This window comes from Seriola lalandi, unplaced genomic scaffold, assembly GCF_002814215.2.
Source record: "Seriola lalandi dorsalis isolate HSWRI2012SDOR001 ecotype SW California unplaced genomic scaffold, Sedor1 jcf7180002054940, whole genome shotgun sequence".
Lineage (NCBI taxonomy): Eukaryota > Metazoa > Chordata > Actinopteri > Carangiformes > Carangidae > Seriola > Seriola lalandi.
Window position 1 is genome coordinate 964,051 of NW_019525491.1, and position 25,225 is coordinate 989,275.

Sequence of the window (25,225 nt, forward strand, 5' to 3'; positions counted from 1 at the left end):
GCACTTGGCACGCTTGCCTGTTCCACTTCAGCTTGATCCATGTGTTGTAATGCCTGCAGTGTCCTGGTTTGGCCCTCCACCATCAAATGACCAACAGTGAAATAGGTATTAACAGCATGGCCTGTGGTTTTGCAGCCTCAATACAGGGAGGAAAAAAAAACACTTTAGTGAATAAAAAGGTCTTTGGATTCAAAGAAAACAAGTGGTAACTGTTATAGGAATGGATATCTGTGAGAAAAAATAATCACTGTCATTGCAGGTTTGTCAGGTTCTGGTAGCTGTCATTCCTTTCTCAATCACCTATTCAGCTATTTTTTGCCATCTAGTTTATTATCCATCTTCCAAAAAATTATAGACTTCTTTAGAATTAATGGAGCATCAGCATTTCTGTCCAAGACATATCAATCAGTCAGAATCAGCCTTGAATTGAAGGATTTGGCATTTCCACTGGAAAAAGACAGGAAGTGAAACATCACCTTCACTATAAACGCTAGACATGTTCATTTGAAGGTCCCATATTTTACACTTTTCCAGTGTTTTATCATATAAATAAATATATAAGTGAAGATATTTTTGTGGTTTAGGAACCAAAAACCATCTCAATGTAGTTATATATACATATATATAATATACATACATATACATATCCTCTCAGGCTTCTCTCTGGAGCTTTGGTAACAACAGGTTGGTGAGCCAATCAGAGGAGACGCTCTGGGTCTCTCTTCTTATTGGCTATATATATATATATATATATACACACACACACACACACCTCCGGTACATAAATGTGTGTATGTATAATACATATATATATATATATAGCCAATCAGCTAATGAGAAGAGGGGCCAGCCCCTGTATATGAATAAAAATGCAAAACATTTTTCAGCAGTAAAGCAAATATGTTTATTAAGCACTTTAATATACATCAGAAAATTCCACTTCATATAATACAGGAATTCTTTTTAACTGAAAGTTGAATGTACATGGGAAGCTATTTACAATCCAATCACTGACAGTCAAATCAAAGATGACAGACAAAACACAGTCAAGACAAACAAGATAACTGCTTAATAAGACTATACAGTATGTTTTCCAACACTGTTTCTAGACCCGATCCTGCCTTGAATCCTTCTATTGACCCTTCATGGCATACTTTTTGAGCTACTGTAGTACTGAAGAGCTGAGAGCTTTCACTAGGGCTTATAAGTGTTTGTGCATGCGATAGGTTTCTACCCCCCCCCCTCCCCCCTCCCCTCAAGTTCCCAGTTCTTGGCGAAAAATAGCTCACTGTTAACATTATGAAAAGCCTGCAAAAATATGACACAGCCCGTAAACGCTAACGCAGCTCCACATAGTCCATGAGAAACAGATGTTTCGGTTCCCTCCGCGTCACAGTCAAGCACCCCCCCCCCCTTCTCCTCCCTTTTCCCGCAGGGTTAAGTCCTGTTGAGCTGGTAGTCAGCTTCTCACAGGGGGGTGGGAGGGCGGAGGTGGGACAGAGTATGTTGTTTCAACTTTGGCTTTACAACTCTGCATTTCAAACAATATCACTGACACCGCTACAAGTCGTCTTAATGGCTGAACCCTCCTTTTTGAGCTGTTTTGTGTCATGCCCCAGAAAAAAAAAAAAAAAAATCCACCAGGAATTACTGAAAATTAACCACATGACAATAAGGAAACAAAGCTTGGATTTTGTTTCTTGCAGTGCAGTAGGTTATACATGTAACTCTGCGGACAAATGCATTTTATGTTTTTTTTGTTTTTTTTCTTAAATCACTGCTGTCACTTGAAATCGCTGCATTTTAGCACCAAACTTTTGTTGACGGTACACAATGGGTTATTTAAATATCTTTTTATGCACACAAAAACATAACACACGAACAACTCAAAAATCCCATAGGGACAAAATGAACAGTTTTTTGTTTTTTTTTTGTTTTTTTTAACATTTTCAATGCACCCTTCTCTTTCTTAGATATTTTTAATAATACACAAATGCACAAAGCCAAGAAATTGGGAGTCCAAAAATAACTGCAGGCAACTTCTGAACACAGCACCATGGTAGAGCGTAATGCAACACAAAAATGCAGCAAAAGTGGCTTTTTTCCAAAAAAATAAATATGCTCGTATATACTCATGAAGTTAAATTGCCATAGCTATTAACATATCACACACAACATAGGCTTAGCACACTGATCAAGGTTAACACAGAATATTTGGGGTCTCTAGAAAGGCAGACTATCAATGCGCTTAAGTTCATACCATGGCATCAGTTACTGTTATGTCCTCTGGTTTGTGACAATGTATTCAGTGTTACATTGCTGTCAGTGTGAAAAAATAAAAACAGACATAACAAACATATTATAAAATAATAGTAAAAAAAAAAAAAAAAAAAAAGCATTGGTATGTTTCTATCAAACAATTACGTTGATAAAACATGGATGGGATACATAGTGAATAGAACAAATGCATGTCTGTCATTTTACTCTTTTAAAAGTGCATACACTGTTTATTAAATAGCATTACATTAAATTAAAATGATAGTTTGCATGAATACATGAAGAAGGCTGTAACAGATGTAGGCACATCGAAGTATCAGTTCACATAAGCCTTAGGCAGCAAATCAACAATCTTCCCTAGGTATTATTATTTTGAGGTCTCCCACTGATGAACAAAAAAAAAGTTTTTTTTTTTTTATGCAGATGAGAACAGTTGCTTTGGCACATTCCCTCCAATGGTATGCATGACGAATGGCATTCAAGACATCTGAAACAGTACAGGAATAATCTGAGTTAATGTTTTGTTTGGGAGGGAAAAAGTCTGCTTTATCCAGATTGAGGCATTCTTCATGCAAGTCTGATTAAATCCAGCTAATGATGGCTCTGTTGAGTGCAAGTAACCAGTAGCAACTAAAGGTCTGTTATTAGTCTCTATATTAGCCACTGTGAATGAACAGACAAGCCAAAGTATTACCTACGTGCCGTCACCCTGACCTTAACATCAACTCTGAGACAAATGCTTGATGTAATTGAACAAGCACGAACAGGAGGATTATTTTTGAAAAGCAAGTCTTACCAGCTATAATGGAGTCTCCTTTTTGTAGTTAAACCCAGGGTCTGATCCTTCAATCTGCAGTTTCAGGGCTTGTTTAAGGCTTAGCTCGGTTTCCCCTATGGGATAGTTCTCTAGAACGTCCTGGTGGCCTCTGTTCTGCACAGTCCGAGGAACTGATACCCTACCCAGGAAAACCTGATTACCCTGTAGATGATAGTTGGGGTTGGTCATGATGCCGTTCCTCTTCTTCTCAGCACAGCTCTGCTGCTGGATAAAGAACTGGTCTTGGCCTTGTCCCCGTTCCTGCTGATTTGAGCCGCCGATCATGATCTTACAGTGGGGATCCTTCACTGAAATGTTCGCTACTGATTTGTTGAGGGCGATCCTCTTGTCAAACTGCGTCATCTCGTACTCCAAAACCTGACCTTGTGTTGAGCTGCTGTTCTTGCTTTTTTTCTTGTCTCCTTTACCGTTTGAGGTCCCATTTCCGGTCTTACTTCCCTTTGTTGACTTGAGACCTGGTTTTAACTGAGACCAGTCAAAGTCGTTGGATGGAGATGACGGCTGCTGACCGATGGACTTAGTTGTGGAGGAAGGGGACACGATAGACTGTCTGCTCCGGCTGCGAGGCAGTGAGTGTTGCTGGATTTGCTCTGTGAATGTCAGTCCGTGAAAACTGTCGATCGGCACAGTCTGTGCTGTGGCTGTAGACGATGTGGTTCTCAAGGAGGAGTTCTTTGAACTCTTGAGGGAGTTATTTGACAAGGAGGATTTCTGTCTATCTACAGTGGAGTCAGGAGATTCTGATGGCGAACTGAAAGCGTGGACAGGTCCGTTGGGTATGCCGCGTCCGGACGACTGCATATCTCCTGCGCCGGTGCTGCCAGAACTACTTGATTTAATAGTGAGGGACTGCATTTTACCAGTCACTGTCAGTGGTGTTTTTTCTTCCATGGTGTGTACTGGGGAGGGATTGCAGCCATTCAGAGTTGTGGCCCCATATTTTTCCAGAAGTTTTATGATCATCGAATGGCCACCTTTCGCTGCCACTCTCATTGCTGTGCGCCCAAACTGGTCAGCGTGGTTGGGGTCGGCGCCATTCTCAAGAAGTATTTGCACAACATCAATGTGACCCTCCTGCGCAGCTATCCCCAGTGCTGTCGCTCCCTGGTTGCAAGTATGATCCACATGTGTGCCATTCTCTATCAAAAACTGCACGACTTTTGTGTGGCCTTGCCACGCAGCAGACTGGAGGGCTGATCGCTTCTCATTGTCACAGGCGTTCACATCAGCGTGATAGTTAATCAGCAGCCTCACCATTTCAACATGCCCTTGCCAGCAGGACACGTGGAGGGCCGTTCTGCCCTCGGTGTCACAGGCTTCCACATTTGCTCCATTTTCAAGGAAATACTCTGTCATGGCCAGCTGGTTTTCAAGTGCCAATATGTAGAGTGTTGGGCGTCCATCTGCGTCTTTGTAATCTATATCAGCACCGTGGCTCAGCAGCAGTTCAACAATGTCCCTGTGGCCCTCTAGTGCAGCCACCCTGAGAGCATTCCTCCCATCGTATCCCCTCTGGTCAATGCATGACTTGTTTTCCAGAAGAATTTGCACACAGTCATAATGTCCCTCTTGTGCAGCTAATATCAGCGGTATTCTACCATCATTATCTACCTCTGTACAACGAGCACCTTGCTCAATTAGGGCGTCGCACACTTGGCGGTGGCCCTCAAACGAAGCCATGTGCAGCGGGGTCCAGCCTGCGTCGTCCCTGTGATTCTCATCCAGACCTCTGTCCAGCAGAGTTCTGACCACCTCCACGTTACCCTGAGCAGATGCAATGCTCAGCACAGTCCTTCCCTCGCTGTCGATGCTATCAACAGCGGCCCCCCAGAAAAGTAATGTGTTGACAACAGAGGCGTGGCCCATTGATGCAGCAGCGAGGAGAGGGGTGCGGCCGTTGTTGTCCGTGTGATCCACATCGGCTCCGCCTTCCAAAAGAAGATCAACTACATCAACGTGTCCTTCATAGCCAGCCACGAGGAGAGGGGTCATGCAGTCTTTGTCACAGTGGTCAACCTCTGCTCCCCTGTCGATCAGGAGGCTCACGACAGAGGCATGGCCTTTACTTGCGGGGACACAGAGAGCAGCGACTGAGAGGGCAGTCCTCCCGTCCACATCTTCATGATTCACTTCAGCCCCGTGGTCTAAGAGGTGCTCCACAATCTCTCTGTGCCCCATGTATGCTGCAGCAATGAGAGCCGTTCTTCCTTCATTGTCTGCTTTGTTGACCTCGGCCCCATGCTGGAGAAGGTTCAACACTATGTCTTCATGACCTCCCCAAGCCGCAGCTCTCAAAGCAGTTCTACCATCAGCATCGGCACAGTCCACTTTGGCACCAGCGTAGAGCAGAGCAGATACAACCTCTGAATGCCCACCCCAAGCTGCTGAGCGGAGGGCCGTCCACCCGTCATGGTCTGTGTGGTTTATGTTGGCCTCGCAGCCAATTAGACAGTTGACCACTTTGGTGTGGCCCTGCCTTGCAGCAAGAGTAAGTGCTGTTTGTCCGTGGTTGTCTTCTAGCTCCATGTTTGCCCCTCTGGATATGAGCAAATTGACCACATCGAGGTTTCCGCTGTATGCAGCGTTGGCCAGCAGAGTTCTTCCAGTGGAGTCACACTGGTTCACAGATGCCCCATTGTCAAGTAATGTCCGTATCGAGTCCTCTCTTTCCAGAGCCTGTTGTACAATACATGAGGCGTGATCATCCTCATTGTTTACATGAGCTCCAGCTTTGACCAGAAGTTGCAGGACCTCCTGCTCTCTGGGTATGGAAGTGGTCAGAGAGTCCTTAGCAGGAGTTCCATTCCAAACCATCCAAAGAGCCAGATTAAAGGGCTCAATCTGCAGATTGGAATTGACGAGGTGTAGTGCAAATTCCTGCACTTCGAGTGGTTTAAGCTGCTTTGCCCGGCAGGTGTAACTCATTGCCAACATTCTGTGTCCCTCTGCTGCATTGCACAAGTACTTCTGGGTGCAATGCTTAACATCCAGTAGCCACTCTGCAAAACTGTAGTGAAAAAGGATCTTAGTACTCCCAAGACCATCAACCAACAACTTGGAGAGAATGTCCATCTTTTTCTGAAACTCTTCCATAGTCAGTGTCATGTTTTTGGTCCAGACTGCATGGTACAGTTCTTTGACTGTGAGTGGCCTGCAAGTTGCCAGGATTACGTTGAGGATGGGTTGGACTTTGGCAAACTGTTTTCTGACAAATAGTCTCTGGCAGAGCCACAGGTAGAGGCCGTTGAGAGTGCCAGGGATGTCACGGATCTCGCGAAGCATGATGAAGTTCTCCACCACGCCGTCCAGAACTCGCTCCAGGTAGAGGAAGCAGCCGCTGCTCTTGATGTGGAGTTGGTTGAGCATCTCTGCCGTCTCCTTGGTCAGGTGCTGCCTCAGGGCCTCCTCCTGGTCCAGCCTGTGGAGGATGTACTGCTGCACATCCTTGACGATGTATGCCTTGCGCAGATCGTCGAGGCTGATTTTGCGGAATCCTGAAAGAGAGGAAACAGACATTGGATGAGTTTGATGACAGATGCTTAATGTGTGGTGGAAAAATACAAAAAAGAGAAAAAAATAACGTAAAAGGGCGCAACGGTGAAGAAATTGCAGCTGATGATTAGTGTTACTTTCCCCACAGTGCTCCTTGAGTCATTAGCTTAAGTCTGACCTTGAGATCATACCCAGTATTTATCCACTGATGTTGTACCTTTGGATAATTGGGTTAAGCCAACCTTTAATTTCCTAAGGCATAGGATAATTAACAGTAAAGCCATGTTGCTATAGAAAAAACCTTTCAGAGGAATTGAGAGCACAACCCCTCTGGCTAGTGGAAGCAGACATGATCAGCGGGAGTTCGCTATCAGTTTAGCCCATAAAGCACCAAAAACAAATTCATGCCAATTAGTGCTCTACATTATGTCTGGTGCAGAAGCAATTTCAGTTGCAATAATTTAGAGTGTGCCTGTGTGAGGATAAAAACAGCAATAATTTCACTATAAAAATTACTGAAATAATGAATATATTATATTAAAATATGCCTGTGCTGCAGCTTATCCATGTAACGCTACACCCCAAATGTAAATAATCAGTGAAAGTAAAAAAAAAAAAAAAAAGAAAAAAGAAAGTGCCAGTCTTCACAGAAAAACAAAACACAGATATAATGATCTGCAAAATGTGACACCCAGATAATAAAAATATAATTCCTTTCAACAATGAAGCCCACATGACTGGTCATTCAACCCATCCACTGACTGTAGAGGTTATTAGTGCTTAATCAACAGGAGCAAATCTGCAGTAGGGGCTGAAGATGTACAATAATCAAAATGGGGGAGAGCAAGGGAGACATTATTCCCATGCCTGTAGCACATCCAGTGCCTCTCTTATTATTGTGCTACATGCTCCCAGCACAGACCTTTAGAAATCCTTCTGAAAAAAAGGAAATTATCACAGTGGGTCTTAATGAATGATCTTTAATAGGAGTTCCTCCCTGAGACATGAAAAAATAGCTCCATAATGGCCTTTGCTAATGGGCATAAAGTGAACTTTCCTTCATGTTAAAACAATCTGTTCATGGTCTGTGAAGCCTGCAACCCGAGGGCAAGGAGAGCATTTTTGCATACTTTTATTTACAGTTCCCATGGTTCTCGGGGGTTACTCGGACAGGAAAAAAAATGTCCACAGATGCTCTGTGTTCCCTCTTTATCTGTTTGTTTCTCTCCTACTCTGTGTGTTCACATATACATGTACAGTATTTTAACACAGCAAAAATCTCAAAGCCGCTCTCATTGACATGTTTTTCTGTTTCTGTTGTCAGACAACGGAACAAGCATGAAATGTTAACCGGCAGTCATTTCCAAGCTGCTGCTCTGCTGCTGCTTAAAATCCTGATTTCATAAGCGTGACCTCTGACGAAATCTCCAAACACACAAGTTTAAGACAAGACAAGAAAGGCTGTACTGTAATTTCAGCTATATTTACTTGTACAGTGATCGCTCAGAGAGAAAGTTAGAAGGGACAGAATATCTTTCTTAGCCTCTGTCTGGGTAACAAACTGCTGCTCCACCTCTCTGCCTCTCACTGAACAGAGCAGTCACAGAGAGAGGGCAGAGCTGGCGACTCTCTTCTATGGAAAGTAGCTAAGGTTTGTTCAAAAAGTCGCTAGATTTGTACTTTTTTAAAGAACAGTCTGTAAATCGTAAATAGGTGACAACACCTGCACCTGAATAGCGCCAGTTCACTTTTTTAAGAGCAACACCCAATGAGGAATCTCCAAGACTCGGTTGGCCGACCAACTGTGTAACTTCAACACAGTCTCATGGCATTTAGCTGATCAATGGTGTAACTTGATCAGTCAGTCAGTCAGTCAGTCAGCGACTGTCATGTTTACAGGGCCGGCCCTGATGTTACGGTCCCGCCATAAGTAATCAAGGTTTTAGTTTTAGGCTTCCTGGTACTGCCTGAACATTTTATGTACTCGCAGGAAAGAACTCTGAAAGCTTTTGCTGAAAAGAAATTCCGCACCAACACTTTCATCCTCACCAGCGAAATGTGATTGCTTTGATTATATAACACAACTTTTCCCTGTACACAATATGAATCAGACTCTGTCACCGAGCCCGAGGCGGTGCTCTGTTCATCTGAGTGTGATTGTGTGGGTAGAAAAGGCTGTGAGAACTTATTCCACACTCTCCCTGCGGTAACCACACCTGGAAGCCAGATAACAAACCTGATGAGTTTAACGAGAGTTCCCAAGCAGGTACTGACAGTTTGGCCAGCGGATCCTGGTAAACAGAGGAGCGATGGGTTTTCTTTATCACCTGCTTCTGAGTTTGTTTAAGATAAGCTTACTCCCACTAACAGTGCCTCACAATAATCTCCTTTCACTTTGTCCTTGAGGCCTTCATTATATTTCAACCTGTGATATGACTGTTTAAATGTAAGCATTCAAACTTGAGCTCATGACTACATTTAACTGTCTCCTTTGACAGGAAGAGAGAATCAGAGAAAATACTTTTTGGATTCATTCTAATAAAACACTCTTTGGTTGGACTTCGTGATAGGTACCAATTACCTATCATAAAATATTTTATGATGGAGCCCCAGAGAAGTAGGGGGTAAATTTTTGGGTTTAAGGGCTTTGTTGTAATAGGGATCATATGGACAGACAATCTAAACCAGACCAACCTGAGATAAATGTAAAAACAATAATAAAAAAATAAAAAATCCACATTTTGTTTATTCTGAATATTCATGTCTAAAGTTTAATGTTTACCAAAAGAGCAGCTGTGCAAACACTTTAAATTAATAAAGCTACTTAGAGTATGACTCTCCAGCATTATACAATATAATAGCCCAATAATTACAGAAACTCACTGACCCTAACCCACTTTCAGTCTTTCATTGTTTTCAGCGGCTGTTTGCATTTTCCACCCTCTACTCCCCCACCCCCCTGCACCAGCTCCCACCTCCTCCCTGCACCAGCTCCCACCCCAGTCCTAGAGGATACACTGACATTCCAGGAGCCAGATTCATGGTGAGCATGCAGAGTAACTATAGGTAAAGTAAAAACACTCAAGCCCTTCTACCTTTAAGGACTAAAAACCATTAAAGACTGTGTATATTTCAAACCTCTGTTTCTAACTTTTAATTCATTTTGACAGGAGAGCTGTAATGGGTTATCATGAGTGTGGGGGATGGTTACCTTCAGGTTTATGTCCAAAAAGGTACAGAAACACTTGAAGGTACTGCATGATCCTTATGTGCATTCCTGTTCTCTGTGTACTTGCTCCTCTCCTCCTCTGGCTCAGACTTAAAAGCATTAAAGATCGAATTTCAGCCTATTGTGCTATCATCACTCATTTCTCCAGTCGTATGTTTCATGTTTCTCCAGCTCTTGGTGCTTTTTTGTTTAGCTTGAAGGCCTAACTAGCTGTGCACATGCTTCTTTCCCCTTTTATTTGTATTTTTGAACTCTGTATTTCAGGCTAACGCACAATTATAAGTGCATCAGTCAACAAAAGGAAATAGTATCAAATTTTTGATCATACTTTTATGTTTTAAAGACAGACATCTGAGGCCTGGTGTGACGCTTTGCCTATGTATGTAACTTTCTGATGCTCTGACGTCATTGACTGGGTCCTCCTACTCCTTCTGGACCCGATCCTTCTTTGGACATTCTGGGTTTGTTCCAGCTGGGACAGGAAACCCACAAGCTGAGAAGGGGGAAGAGGCCATTAAAGGGGAAAAACAAGGACTGAAAAAAAAGGGACCAAAAAGAAAGAAAAAAAAAAAACATTTTTTCACTTAGCCAGTGACTTCAGAAAAGTGTGACATTTAATATTCAGTCTTGATGTTGATGTTCAGATTTGCTGTATTCACTGGGGGGGTGGGGGCTAAGAAAAACATTGAGTGTGCATTACAGCCTGATTCTAGGAGATGCTACTCTATCATGGATATTTTCTCATGGGGCACAAAAGAAAAATGCTGCTCTGCTGTAGTTTATGATAAACAGCTTCTCCTACATTCCACGGTCGCTGACACACCAATTATGAAGATACAGTGACTGGGAAAAGCTGGAGGAGGGAGGGAGGAAGGGAAGGAGGAGGAGGGGACAGAGATTTGACTGCAGCCTCCATAAAATAAAGCAAAAAAAAAAAAAAATGCTTCCTTAAAATCTATTTCTATGTGCAACAAATAAAAGAATCGAACAAGCAAGAGCCTCCAGTCAGAATCTTTTCTTTCAGTTACTGCATGGTGGTTGCAAGATGACCTACAGTTTCCACTTCATCAGCATACAGACATCACTTTATAAGGCTTGGATGTCAACTGTGAAGTCATGCCCTACTCCTGCAGATAAAAACATTAAAAACAACCACAGGGGGAAAGTCATCCAACCTGTATTTGATGACTGTGGTGTAAGAGGAACTACTATTAAGTACTACAGAAGAATGCAAGAATGCTCATTGGCTATAAATGTTCAAATGCTTTCCAAGAACAATTTTCTTTCTTTCCAAAAAGCCAGCAGTCATGATGAGGCCTGGATTTTTGCACCGTTAGAAGAGGGCTACACAAACTCTAGCTGTGTGTTGTGTGTGTGTGTGTGTGTGTTCAGGCTATTTATATGTGTGTGTGTGAGAGGATGGTTCAGAGTCTGAACAAAGGCGACTGCTAAACAAGCAACAAATGACACATTCATCAGGGTGAGGGATGCAGCTCCCGAGTACAGGCCTCTGAGCCAGCTGCTGCTCGTTACAGAACTGGATACCAGCCACGACAGACAGAGCCCCGCGCACAAAAGAGGGACTGTTTGCCTTCTAGATTAATTTTTCAGATGACAAACGAGGCGGCGTGCTTGTGCGCATCGAGAAAACTAGAGGTCCGAGCTCATCAACCCGGGATTTTCGGAGTGGCAGCTCCCGAGATTTGGCACGTTCTGCGCGAGAGACACCATCTTAAGTCACCGGATCCATAAAGAAAACAGAAACCCAAGCCTCGCTGCCCCTTCTCCTCGGGCTCTCCAGTAAACCCGCGCTCGACAAACGTCTGTTCGACAGCTGCAGAGTTTCCCCGGCTCCAAAAAAACACGAGCGCGCCAACCTCCTAAACACAAGTATGTGGATGAGAGTCAGCTCCAACGGTCTGCAAACAACGGTCCTTTGAAAAGTGCGCTGCCATTTAAGCTTTGAAAAATAGCTGTTGAGCACCTCGTTTGATTGTGTTCACTCTCTAATTTCTACTCTAACAGACGAATAAAGATAACACTTTCTATTTTATCTGGGATAAATGTGGCTTTTTCACAAGTGAGAGAAGACAAAGCAAAGTGCTGAGAAGCTTTGATAAGGCCCTAATTCAACTGTGCAAAGATAACTGTTACAGGCAGGAGAAAATCATTTTAGATTAGTGGCTGCATTTTATGTGCGCTGTATATTTCCCGACGTACTGAACGACCACCAGGCGAGACGCTGAAATGATTACACTTTAACAATTAATTTATGTAATGCTAGAGGCAGAGCACATGAAAACACTCCTGCCCAAACACGCCTCTTGCCGACGTTCAAACGGGATGTGAAAGGGTTTTCCAGTCAAACCTGTTGTGGTGCAACTGAACAGGGCTGATGATGATGTGGTGGTGGTAGTGGTGGGGGGAGGGTGGGGCAAACAGGAATACACTTAACACATGCAGCATGGCTGGGTTTGAGAGGTGCATAGCTACGTATCCAACCACCTGCATGAAGGAAAAACACATCCATCATATGATAAACTTCGCAGCACACTGCAGGAAAAAAAAAAGAAAAAGCGACCGTACTTTATGCCTTTGAATGACAGAAGCTCATTAAGATGGTTACAAGAGACTGAGTCATAAGACAGTGCACCTGGTCACTCACATGTGCCTCCTCTCACTCAATCCCATAATGGATATCCACTCTAGTTGTCACTATATATCACAAGAGCTTCTTGCAGCTGCACAGATGTCTGGAAATTTTATCCAAGTGAAAAAAATAAATCCAATAGAGAACAGATTGTTAGGACAGGAACACACAGATCAAACAGGACCAACAGAATATAAACACTATTAACTTAACATACTGTGCATTTTCCAATTTCTAGCAATGGAGGGAAAAAGTAGGGCCAATAATCCCTCTTTTCATATCGCATAATCCTTTTCATTTTTTGCCCTTAAGTTTAAAAAGCTAAATAGCTAAGTAGGTTTTATGATCTTAAATACAATAAAACCAATTCCAAACCAACTGTCATTAAAAAGAAAAGCCTTCTTTGTCAGTTTCTTTCTGGAGATACAAAACTTTAGGTCTTCATGGTGGCAGTAAGCCGTTCCCTGCCCCACTCAGGATCGAATTCCCTCAATTCCTGCCCATGTTTTTGTTCATCATTACATCGGCTGACCTCCCTGTGACCTCATTTAGCCCCGCCGCCACATGTTTTCCATTCACCTGCACAAGAGACTACTCTGCCTAGCATGTCAGTCATGTTTTATTAGCCATCCAGTCAAACAAGCCATTATCTGCCATCACCACGCAGCGCCAGGAAAAGCCTGGAACAAATTTTGGAAACGTTTCACAGGGAAATGTCCGGACAACAGATTCAGCAGAAGGAAAGTTGTGGTAGCTTGCTGTGAAATCTTGCAAAAGGTACTTGCAAAGTCATCCTTGGCATGCAGGTCAAGAGGGAGTGTGGTATTAAAAAGAAAAAAAAAACCCTGTCTTTATTTTGGAGGCATTTCCCCCCTGCAGCAAAACCAGCCAGAAAACTGCCAAGAATTCCACTGCATTTATTCCAACTAAAGTTAAATTAAAACTTAATTAAAACGCCCTTCAATTAAAGGAAAAATCTGACAAGTCGTGCTCTGTGCTACAGCCTTGAAAAAAAAAAAAAAAATCTCAAGTCTATAAAAATTTGGCAGGGGCATGCCACATACCAAAGGGGCATCACCTCAGGAGGAAAGAGGCCAGCCGGGGTTCGTCGGCCATGTTCAGAATCGTGTTACTGCAGTGCAGCACCCAAGGTGTTATAGATACAGACACGGTAGACCTGTAATTTGCCCGGCTGTCAGACTTGCGTGGTGGTAAATTACAGTATTCAGCGAGGATTATGGTCTTCAGCTCATCCAAAGTGAGGCTCAACATGCAGCCTCGCAGACGACAACTCATACATGAATATGGACATAAATCAGCTTGTCTGTGTAAGCCAATTTCAAGAAAAAAAAAAAAAGGGGAGGGGGGGGGGTAAGCTCATTAAAGATGTCGTCCTTGCTCTTGTTAGCCAGGAATCGAGGCCTAGAGACGATCAATACCGAAAACTCTAAGAGGAGAGAACAGAGAGGGGCTTTTATTAGGTTTTGCTTGCAGGAGGTATTTGTCAAATGTTCTGTTTGGTTTAGTGTGGTGCAATTTCAGCTCTCTGGAGAAAGCCGCAGCGTGGCCAAAATCTATTGGAATTGGTTTTTAAAGTTCTTTAAACTATTTAATAAAGGCTTTTTAATTTTCTGCTTAAAAGACTCCTTCTCCTTTCAGCACTAAAATTGCCCTCCGCATCTAATCTGTCTTAAAACTTCCAATTTTATTTCACAGTTGAGTTTCTGATTCATCTGTTGCGTTCATGACAACACAATCATCTAAACTGATGCCGCAAAATGTCATTTAGCGAGGGGTCCGTAAGCAGAGCCGATCTTCGCCTCTCTTCAGGGAGCATTCCACAGCGCAGAAGAAATAAACCGTCCTCGCTGCTTTACGACTGTGTTTGTGTTGTCAGTCGGCCAGGAGATCTCGCGGCCTCTCCAGTGAGGTCTTACATTTAAAAGTATACGCAAAAAAAAAAAAGCAGCACATCCACGGAGATGTTAAGAGTTTTGATGACCTTTCCTCTTTTTTTTTTTTGCTGAGGGGGTGGCCTTGCCCTGTGTCACATTCAAACGTATGCCTCTGGACAAAGGGCTGCTCAGAGAGGTGGAAGAGGCCGCACACTTTTTTAAAACAGGGCTGCTCTTTTCATTTGTGACCACTGGTGGTAAATCAGTTCTGTCTCCCGGCGGGGCGGGTGAAGAAAGCTCCATTCACGGCGGGCAGAGTGGAAGTGGGAAGATGCGGTTTGGGGTCCTCGCGAGGGTGGACTGCCCCCCCCCCACCCCAATGAGAAGCAAATACAGGAAACAAAAACCCAGACCCACCCCTGAGTCACAAAGTGTACATTTTAATATACAGCAGTTTATGATGATTATCTACGTACTGTGGGATATGCAAGTAGACCAACTCAAGAGAATGAGCAAATGTGTCATCTAAGGAAGGAAATGAGTAAAACCCCCCCATCAAAATGCCTCACAGGATGAGTGTCCTCAAAGTGGCCACACGCTCCTGAAACATTCCTCAGCCCGAGCCAGGAATATAACCGTCTTAATTACAGCTGTGATTCATAACTAAGAGGGGCTTTTGTGTGTGTGTGTGTGTGTGTGTGTGTGTGTGTGTGTGGGTATTTTTGTGTGGCTGTTCTCCAAGTTTTTTGGCTGTTACAAATCCTCAACTCCCGCCAAGTGCCCCTTGTTGCCCAACTGGAAGAACTAAGGAGTAAAAATTGGGGAAAGAATGAAAATAATAATGTATTTTATGATAGTGGAAATCAATCTGATTGAAGTTGCTGTAACACTGCAGAGCAGGAATGTGGTTGTTTGAGGGGAGCTATTATACTTCACGGCTCCAGTAGCACACTGATACTATATTATTATAACTACTGGCACTGCAGTTCCCAAATCCAGGCCTTCTCCATCCTTCCTCATCCCTCGCTCATGTTGGCTTTTCTCTCAAAATCCTAAGTGCAGCTTGCACGAGGTTTTGTTTTGTGTTTCCTCTAAACTGGTCTGTATCATTGTCATTCTACCTCCTCCTCCTGTTTTCGCGGATTAGCCACGAGATGCTTCCACACAGGATTCAAGATGCAAGACTCTCCTCACTCAGATTATCTCAGATCTTAACAGGATTTTTTTTTTTTTGTCTCCATATATGCCTGTGTTCTGATAGCTGGCTGTATTTGGATCCAGTAAAATAGGCTTGATAAGATAAAGAATCTTATCTTTTTTCTTTTGACATTGTTATTCAGCTAACTACATGCTCTACATTTCTGTTCCTTGAATGTTTATTAAATCTTCGTTTTATTTCTTTAAGCAATATCTTTTAGAGAAATATGCTTATTTACTTTCTTGCAGGGAGGGAGATGAGAAGATCACTATCTACAGAAAGTTAAACTACTAAATTAAACTTTAAATATCAAGTTATTAAAGGTCCCATATAGTACAAAGGTGGGTGTCCATGTCCTTTTTGATTATAAAGCAGGTCTAGGTTTAATATTGATACTGTGAGCCTTAAAATGAGCCATCAGGACTTCTGTAACTTTATGATGTCACAACAAAGCAGTCACTGCTCTCAGCCATGCTGCAGGCCCCGCCCACCTGGACCCAACATCCAGCCTTGCAGGATTTGGTTTCTCTGATTGTTTACCTGAACCAAACAGAAGAGTGGCTCAGAGCCTCTCTTCTGATTGGTTCACAGGCCTGTTGTTACTAGAGCTCCAGAGAGAGGGATATGTACAACTACACTGAGATGGTTTTTGGTTCTTAAAACCACAAATATATCTTCTTATGGATCAACACTTCAAATAAAACACCGGAAAAATGTAAAATATGGGACCTTAAATAACTTTTGTTGCTTATAATTGCTGACACTGGATCAGTGAGATGTTCAAAATCAGTCAGTTTTCATAGATTTGGTGATAAATTCAGATTAGGTAAAAATACTATCAAGCCCAAACCCCCTCCTTTCTTCACAGTGAGGTGGTCAGGGCTCTGTAGCTGCGACCTGACATGACTTATTGGCTGCATGTCACAAACTGTGTCAAACCAGGAAAGCAGAGTCTTCTACTTCTGTTCTTATTCTAAGCTGTTATTGATTTAAGCCTCAGTCAACGTTGAGGTTAAATGGAATCAGACTCAGCCAGGAACAGACAGGATACTTTTTCTGACAGTAAATACCAATATCAAATTAATACCAGTCATGTGTGGACTTGCTGAGCAGCCTGGTGGTTCAACCTTCCCACCACATCACGTGTTTACTGTGCTTTAATAAGACTAATTTCCAACCCCTCCCTTATCAAAAATAAAATATTTATCAGCATGTTCTCATAAGATATTCTCAGGGATTTTTTAGGACATACTCTCAGCGCTCCCCGCTAACCCTACCAGGGCGCCAACACATACTTGCTGCTTGAGAAACAGCGACTTTGACAAGCATGCACCATAAACAATATTGGGCAGATGGTAGCCATTACAGTTCAGTGATGCCTCCACACGATAAAAAGATCACACACTAGGCTGGGTCAAAATCTGTGAAGGGGATTATGATTGAAATGAGGCTGTAATTATTTTAATGCAACCCTTAGCGAAGTGAAAATGCTAAAAAACTAAAAAGTAGAGACTTCAAAAACTCCACAATAAATACAATTTCTGCTTTATAATTCATTGCATAAGTCTAATTTGGAATTCCAGAAGTTATAGGAGGCATTGCTAAGCCGGCACAATATAAATTCTGTCCAATTTTGACAAATTGTCACCTTTATCAGTCGTGTGCATGTATGAAAATGATGAGAGATTGAGGTATGTTGAAAAAAAAAAAAAAAAATGTCTGAGAGGCTGTTTCTATTTAAATGCCCAACCCCACTGTCTCCCACCTCCACCCCGCCCTCTCTTTCCCTTTTCCCTTGCTTTCCCTTCTGCCGGAGGCCTTGTTAAATTGGCACAGATTCTACCCGGCTCCAAACCAAAATCGCTGCCTAAGTGTTTCCACTCCGCTACCCCTATCATGGTCTTACAGTAGCACGGCGCAACGGAGGGGGGTAAGCACAGAAAAAGCAAGCTTCTCTCCATAGGTCGCCTGTCACATGGGACATAAAGAAGCAGAGCTAACAGATTGAGCATATTTCAGTTTTCATTATGATTCTGGGCTTATTTACATCTAAAGACTGAAGTTTTAGTCCCTTTCAAAAGGTAACACATGAAGACTTGAGGTATAATCAAAACTAAGTGATCATATAATGTAAGTCGGCCTGCTACAAAATTCTTGCACTCCTGCTCCCGGACAGAACAGTCTTTGTTTGTGGGGCATTAGCCGAGCGGATGCGAGCGGGGCATTCTGCCGCAGAAGTCAGAATGCCTCCTTCTTCCTGCTCGGTCTCAGAGGTGTTGAAAACTTCCCAAAGCACATTCCACTCTGAGACGGACACAGGGAATAACAGTTGAGCAAGGGGAAGAGCCGTTTCAAAATTCTTTCAGTAATCTTAAAAGCATCACGGCTGACTTCTGGCCCCCCGGCAACTTATGCTGCAGAATGACCTTGTGGTTAAAGGTCATTACACAAACTTTATCGACACTATATTCACACAACCACAAAGTTCCCATCGCCGCAGACCAGAGTATACTGGGAAACCCACACAACCTCCACCCCGGACGAAAAAGGCCGCTCATATAAAATAGGAGTTGGCTTCGCACAGAGCATGAAAGTGGAGGCTTTTGGCAGGTCACTGCCATCTCTGACTTGTAAACAATATGGAGGGTATTTTTAGGGGACACTTGGCCTCAATTTGATACTCTGAAGTCCTTTGGTCTATTTTCGGTCCTGCGCTGCATGAATAAGGAGCATTCAGACTGCTTCATAATAAGGCGCGCAAGTTAATGGAGGACACGGTAAGTGGGTGAGTGTGTTTGTGTGCGAGTCTACATCCATGTTATGTGTGAGGAAAAAGAAAAAGCCAGTCTTGCGGAAGAATTTCCAGTGTTGAACTAAAAGCGGAAGACTGAATCTAGACAAAACAAAGATGCTGCTAAAAGCATCAGAGAGGAGGAAGGCCAAGGCTCATTGTGGGTCTGCAGGAACATCTCAATGCACAAACTCAATAGGATCCAATGAAAAGCTGCAGATTTTAATCTAGAACAGCATTTTCTTCCCAAAAAAAGGAAAAACATATGTCCTTCACTTCTTTAAAATGGGGTCATCAAATCTGATGTGTGAGTTTGGTTCTGTTCCTCCGCTCAAAAGGAGATTTGTTTTTTTGAAAAGCAATCGCTTGGCAGTTGGAATACGAACCTGACAAAAGCTTGGCCGTCATCAAAGAGGCAGCAATGAGATCCGGTCCAAAAAAAAAAAAAAAAAAGGAAAGAAAGAAAGAAACTAAAAGAAGATAACTGATGTTTATCAGATTGTTCCAAGATGAAATTCCCTTCAAATCATATCAAAAACAAAAAGAGCAGACAGCTCATCAGCTACAAGCATAAGTGAAGAAAAAGAAAATAGGCAATCACAGAACTCCCTGAGATTCTCTGAAGTAAGTTACAGATAAAAACTTCCCCATTAGCATTTACATCTGTGGCATATACGGCTATATATTCCCCTGCTGACTGCACTGTCAACTTTATATGCACTCCAGATAAAATCGGACGATTTAAAACTGTGGTTGAGGCCAGACACAGCAGACAGCACACACATACTCAAACACACACACACACACACACACACACCCAGGATAAACCAGAAAATACGATTGAATGCAAATTGCTGCTGAAAAGAAATCAAATATAAAAGTTCTTCTTGTCTGTGGGCTCAAACTTTTTTGAGGGGAAAATGCTGTGAGGGTTGCTTTATACTACACTCTGATACCGATCCAGAATCTAATCAAGCACGGGCACCTACGTCGACGCTTTGATGTTAAGAGGAAAGTGTGGGTGGGTGTGTCTTTGCAATTATGAAATGGGCAGCTTGCATCACAGTTGTTTTTTTTTTTTCCTGAATTAGATGCACGACTCCCACAAAAGACTCAAAGGGAGTACTCGTGTCCTAAAATTAAACTTCCCCTCCCTCCAACTCCTCGCTGCCACTGTCAACACTAATCAGATCTACACTTCCACCAGTCTGACACCTACACTTTCACTTAATCCCAAACGCTGAGCCACACAATCATTTACTTTACTTGCAAAACTACATAGCGGAGTCGAGGTGTGAACACGTGACAGTCTAATGAGACAGGTGCTCCGACGATGGTGACACTGAACCGCTCCGCAAAAATTACACACAGCTGACAAACATAAAACAGGGCGCGAGTCCGAACGCCCTGCTGGTCGCACATGGGTCGCTGCGCCCAAATGGACCAACATGGTTTGAACCAACTGTGACCGATGATTATCGATTGATACGGCAGTTTTTTTCTTGATTAATTGTTTTTCTCCAACCAACAGTACAAAGCATATTCAGCTCACAATGACGGGAATCAATCAAATCAGCAAATCTTCACATTGAAGAAGCTGGAACCGGAGAATGTTTAATGTATTCGAGTCACCTGCAAAACTGTAAACTGCAGTTTTACACAGGAACTCAGCTGCTATTACGGGCATATACATTATCTGTATTGTTTGAATTTAAAACTGGCCAGCTAGTCTACAGCATGCCCACACATCTTGCCGTCCGACTTCTAGCTTACCTGCAAAAACGTGGCTGCAGTCTACTGAGCACATGCCAGATTGTGAAATATACTGCCCACTAAAAGCCAAATGCTTTATTATGTTAGCATCTGAATGCCTCATTTGTGGATATTTTGTCTTTACATCATCTTAAAATGTTCCTCCTGACCACAATACACTCCCTGACAGAGACAAATGGAAACAAGATCATACAGGTTCCTGATTACCAGCCTATTGTGCTGCTACACACAACACAGCAGCTCCTCCACTTCTACAAAATGTTCATCATACAAACATGAGCAACACCAGCGAGAAGAAAACATAAAGATCAAGACGAGATTTAAAGCCTTATTCTGTCTCTTTGCATTCCGTCGCTCACATTCTCAGTGCCTGCTTTTATTTGTTCAATATCAATGATGTACAAAATGACAAATTATAGTTATCTGAACTACATCTATATGGGCTGTGCACTGCCATTTGTGCAGCCAACAAAGGAAGAAACCATGTAGCTCATTCAGCTTTGAACCTGGCTTCATGCATCCTCCTGAGTGGGGAGCAGCACAGGAACGGCCGCTTAGACTGCTGGGATATTACGTAACGGTTTGAGAGGCAAGCCGAGGGCACGAGAAGCTCCCACATTCAGCGGTTTTGGAAAGGTAGAGGGGGATATGCAGCAGTGCGAGCTTGCGGAGGAGACTTCCTCCCACACAGTCAGGTTCTTGATGAATGTTATTCCAGCTCATCACCACAGAGTAGGCTGCTGGGCTGACAAGGAGATAATAGCAGCTGGTACGGTACAGTGTCATAGGACGTCAAGGAAGTGCTGCAACTCTTTAAAAGAGTTCTGCGACGGTGACCCTAATCTTCTTGGACATGTCGCGATGTTGGCAAGCCTTTTGCGTCCGTGCTGTCTGAACAGCAGTGACAGAAAAAGGAAGCACAACGCAGGTTTTGTTTTGTAACCGCGTTTTCAGGTGAAATGTATCATAATAAGACTGAAAAATAGTTGCTAGAAGGACGAAGCTGTGCTGACAAGTTCAAATATTGTCTCATTTATCAAACTGTCTCTTTACATCAGCTCAGTTCAGTTGTGATTAAGGTATCACAATTATTTTGACAATGATGTATGGATTTTGAAAATGCTACATACAACACTTTGAGTCTTTTTTTGTTGGGGGATGGGGGGATGGGATTACTTCACTTTTAAATTCAAACTTCGGCTTGAAATTTCTTCACTTACAGAATAGGGGCGGGGGAAAAGCTGCGATATTTACCTGTGAAGAGTTTGGTGATGGCCTTGTTCTGTCGTCGTGCGGAGCAGATGAGCAGGAGCCACGGAGGCAGGAACTCGTGATGACTGGCCAGGAGCTCGGCGATGGTCCTGGGGGAGCCGGGGGACGACCTCTGCTCCCCCTCGCCCAACAGACAGCCCTCGTCGATAGAGTCCACAAGCAGGAAGAGAGACTGCTGAGGAGGCTTCACGCTCAGGAGAGGCAAGAGGACACATCTGAGGAAAGAAAGACGAGGAGGATTTTTTTTTTTTTGTTTTCATCTCAATGATTGTGCCTGACAAACGGGATGAATAATCAGTTTGTGGTTTTTGTGATGCATTTTAAACTAGCAAAAAGTTATTTTCTTTTAGGGCTGCAACACCAATATTTTTCAAATCAATTATTCTATCTGTATATTTACAATTAACTGACGAATTGTTTTCCATCATGTCAGAAAATGGAGAAAAGTGTCTGACATAATTTCCAACAGCTCGAGGTGACATCTTTAAATGACTTGTTTTGGTCTACAAAGATATAAAACTAACAACAGCAGAATCCCCAAAGCAGATCAGACAGGTATTTCATTGATTGACAACTGCAATGATTAATTTATTAATCTTCTGTTGCTCAACTTATCAGTTAATTAACTAATCATTTCAGCAGTTTTGGCATCATTACAAATCAGCAAACTAGCTGTCACTTGCTACTTTGCAATTTATGCTCGTTAGCTAACTATTGTAACAAGGGAGTAATGCTAGCATGGTTCAGGTTACAAGCTATCCTCACTTTATTTCTTTTGTAAATCACTTCTTAAATTTGTTAAGAAAGTGCTATATAAATCAAGTGTATTGTTATTATCATGATTATTATAATTATTATTATTATAATGCTAAATTTCATTATATCTTTAGTCTTACATATTAGTTGGTGTGACAAACTTTTGTGAGCCGTTACTGGTTTATGGCCAAATTAAACCAAAACAGATTTTTTTTCTGACTCCTACACACCTCTAATACTATAACATTAATAAAAAATATCTCCATTGTGTTTGGTATAAAATAATAACAATGCTTCCATTGTTATCCTCCTCTGCATGGCACAAGCTTTACTCCAGGATATATTTGTTCCTACCAGTTTGCAGCAGTGCCACAACAACGACACACACTTATGGCGAACAAGAGAGTGATTTTCTTGAGGCGTATCAATCTCAGTTCATCAGTCTCAATTGGGAGAGAGTGTAGGCGTTTAAATATGTCTCCATCCAACCCAAATTGCAACCATTAACAGGCCCACTGCAGATCATTTGAGCTCACACAAACATCCAGAGCAGATACAGTCATTTATAATTCAGTGGGCCTTTTTTGCTCAACAAAAAACTTTGCCCGACAGCTAAATGCTCAGCCTTGAGATGATTTTAAAGATGTGAAGAAAAGTTTATTTAGCAACTATCATGATGGCTAAACATGCAAGATTTTAATCCAAGTCAAACCTAAACAAATCTCCCTGCAACATTAATATTGATGTTTGAATATGAACAGCCATTAAATTCAGCCCTGTGGCACGTTTTAAATGCTACATTAACCTCCTATCAATGCAAAACTGTAAGCAACACATAGAATCTACTTGCTCCAGAGCTAATGTGTAACTTCACACATAAACACTCACTGAAGCGAGATGGTTAACAAATGCATATTTTGTTCTATGATATGATGTTTGTGCTGGCAAGACTTCTGTTCCACTGTGACTGCCACCAACGGTTTGAAGCCAGTCATAAGACGCATGTTTGGGAGAATGTCATTTCCCAGGACTCAGAAAATTACTTCCAGCTCAGCTGGCTGCGATAAAGGATCTGAGGACTTCATATTAGTGACATTTTAATCTGGGTCTAGGTTAATTAAACATTTAAAGAGGGTTGAACAAATCAATTAATCGACATGTAAACTTGACTCAAGAGTAGAGACGGCCTCGGGGGCATCTGAGGCTTTTCACGGGGAGCTGTCGCGCAGATAAAATCGGTCACCTTCCAGATGATGGGACCATCTCTTTAACTACCAGTCTTCCTTAATGGAACTGACATTGCTTGTAAGCTTTGTCATAAAACACTAAAATACTGTTTTAATGAGACTTCCTCAGGATGCTCAACAGCCTGTCACTAACCCTGCGGCTCCAAAGCCGTTCCCTTTTTAAGCATCTACCACTTTAGGCTTACATCTTACCCCTAGTTCATTATCCTTAAGCACATGGAAGCAGAAATGGCTGGGGTGAAGGCCTGCGTGCTTTCAGTCCAAAGTACACACACAGGAGGCCATTTTTTTCCAGTGACTTCCCCTTGGTTACTGAAGAGAAGTGCCAGTGTTTGACTGAATTTCCAATATATTGGAATGCATTTGCAAATGTCTTGCAGTGGAACTACGCTGTATTGGAAAGGTTTGTGCTGATGATCTACACTAGGGCTGCACAACGTTTCATTACAGCATCATTGCAAGTGTAAACATGCACAATAGTCACATGTCGGATGTACAGAGTAAGGCGCAGATTTACTCACTGGTTGAAAATTCCTGTATTTATTCATATCACAATGTCAGTTCTTTCTAATATCGTGCAGCATTAGTCTACATCGTGCTACAGGTCTGTTTGCAAGTGTACAGCTGACTTTCAGGTGTTTTGAAATTCTATTATACCATGATGATTGGTATGATATGATATACGATATCATACCAAGAGACAGCACTACTTCTTAGACATTTCCTAAAGGGTTACCATTCTGAGGTAAGATGTCATTAATTTGACAAACATCCCAAAACGCTGTTGCCTTTCAAATCTTCCATTAATCAACTGGTCACTTCAACACAAGATGAAAATCCTTCAAAATGTACATTAGCCTCCCCTCAGCTAGACACTGGGCACTTAAATCAGGTTTTTTTCCCAAAGCCTTTACAATCTTCAGCTTGTACTCATAACTTTCTCCCGAGCAGTTTGAACTCTCAGCAGGAAAGAAAAGCAATGTTAACGCTCTCCAACCTTCACGCTCCGCCGTGATGTTGCTCAGCCTTTCAGAAACGCAGTCAATCACTCCTTCGGATGGCCGCAGCCCACAGAGAGACCTGCGGTGCCATCTGGGAGCCCTGCCAAAAGGAATGTCCATCCACAGGGGTGACTGTGTGTGAGAGTGTGTGTGAATGGTTGTGTCTGAGGCCACGCTGCCTACTGAGACAATCAAATCCACAGTGACAGCAAGTGGGCAAAACAAAGAGCCTTTCTTCTATCACAATTCGGCTACTTTGGGGCTGTCAGAGAGTCAAAAGAGGAGGACTGCAGACAAAGAAAACTCCATGGGATATGGGAGATGGAGAGAAAATAAGCTCAGGAAAAGCTGATTTAGTTTGCCATGCAGACCTGCAGCATACCTGAGCCAGAAAATTAAAAGTCTTTCAGCCACACGCGGTGGTCTTGGACGTTTCTACCAACTATTTTGGTTCTCGCTCAATTCCTCAACATATGCCCAAGTTGGTGCCAATTGCTATTTAAGAAAAGAAAAAAACAGGGGGGAAAGAGAGGGGGATGTGAAATGCATCTGATGCACCCGCCATCTGTCGCGTTGTGCTCACGACGGCGGCGGCCATTGCTCCTTCCACAATGTGCAAAGTGAGGCTTTCAGTGTGACGCTTAGTGAAGATGTCTGGGTCGACGGGGCAGCGCCGGGCACCGAGCCAGAGCCTTACAAATTTACACAGCTCATTTTATAGAGCGGGCGCGGAGCCTGAAATTCATGCCACATACCCAAACACCACCACACACACTCAACACACGTAAACACTGACCAGGAGGGTG

At 42.8% G+C, this 25,225-nt stretch overlaps 1 protein-coding gene across 2 annotated transcripts in view; it reads right to left on the reverse strand.

The window, feature by feature from the left end:
- Positions 1–879: 879 nt before the first annotated feature.
- Positions 880–25,225, reverse strand: part of ankrd50 (ankyrin repeat domain 50) — a 36,113-nt gene continuing 11,767 nt past the window's right edge. The window contains exons 3-5 of one of the 2 annotated variants that reach the window (XM_023393611.2): positions 21,398–21,630; positions 3,074–6,609; positions 880–2,764 (exon numbers count right to left, since the gene is read on the reverse strand). In XM_023393611.2, coding sequence (XP_023249379.1) covers positions 3,077–6,609; positions 21,398–21,630 — 3,766 coding nt within the window. In that variant the 3' untranslated portion in view covers positions 880–2,764; positions 3,074–3,076. Of the gene's footprint in view, positions 6,610–21,397; positions 21,631–25,225 lie in introns of both variants that reach the window. The other variant, XM_023393608.2, reaches the window with a different exon arrangement.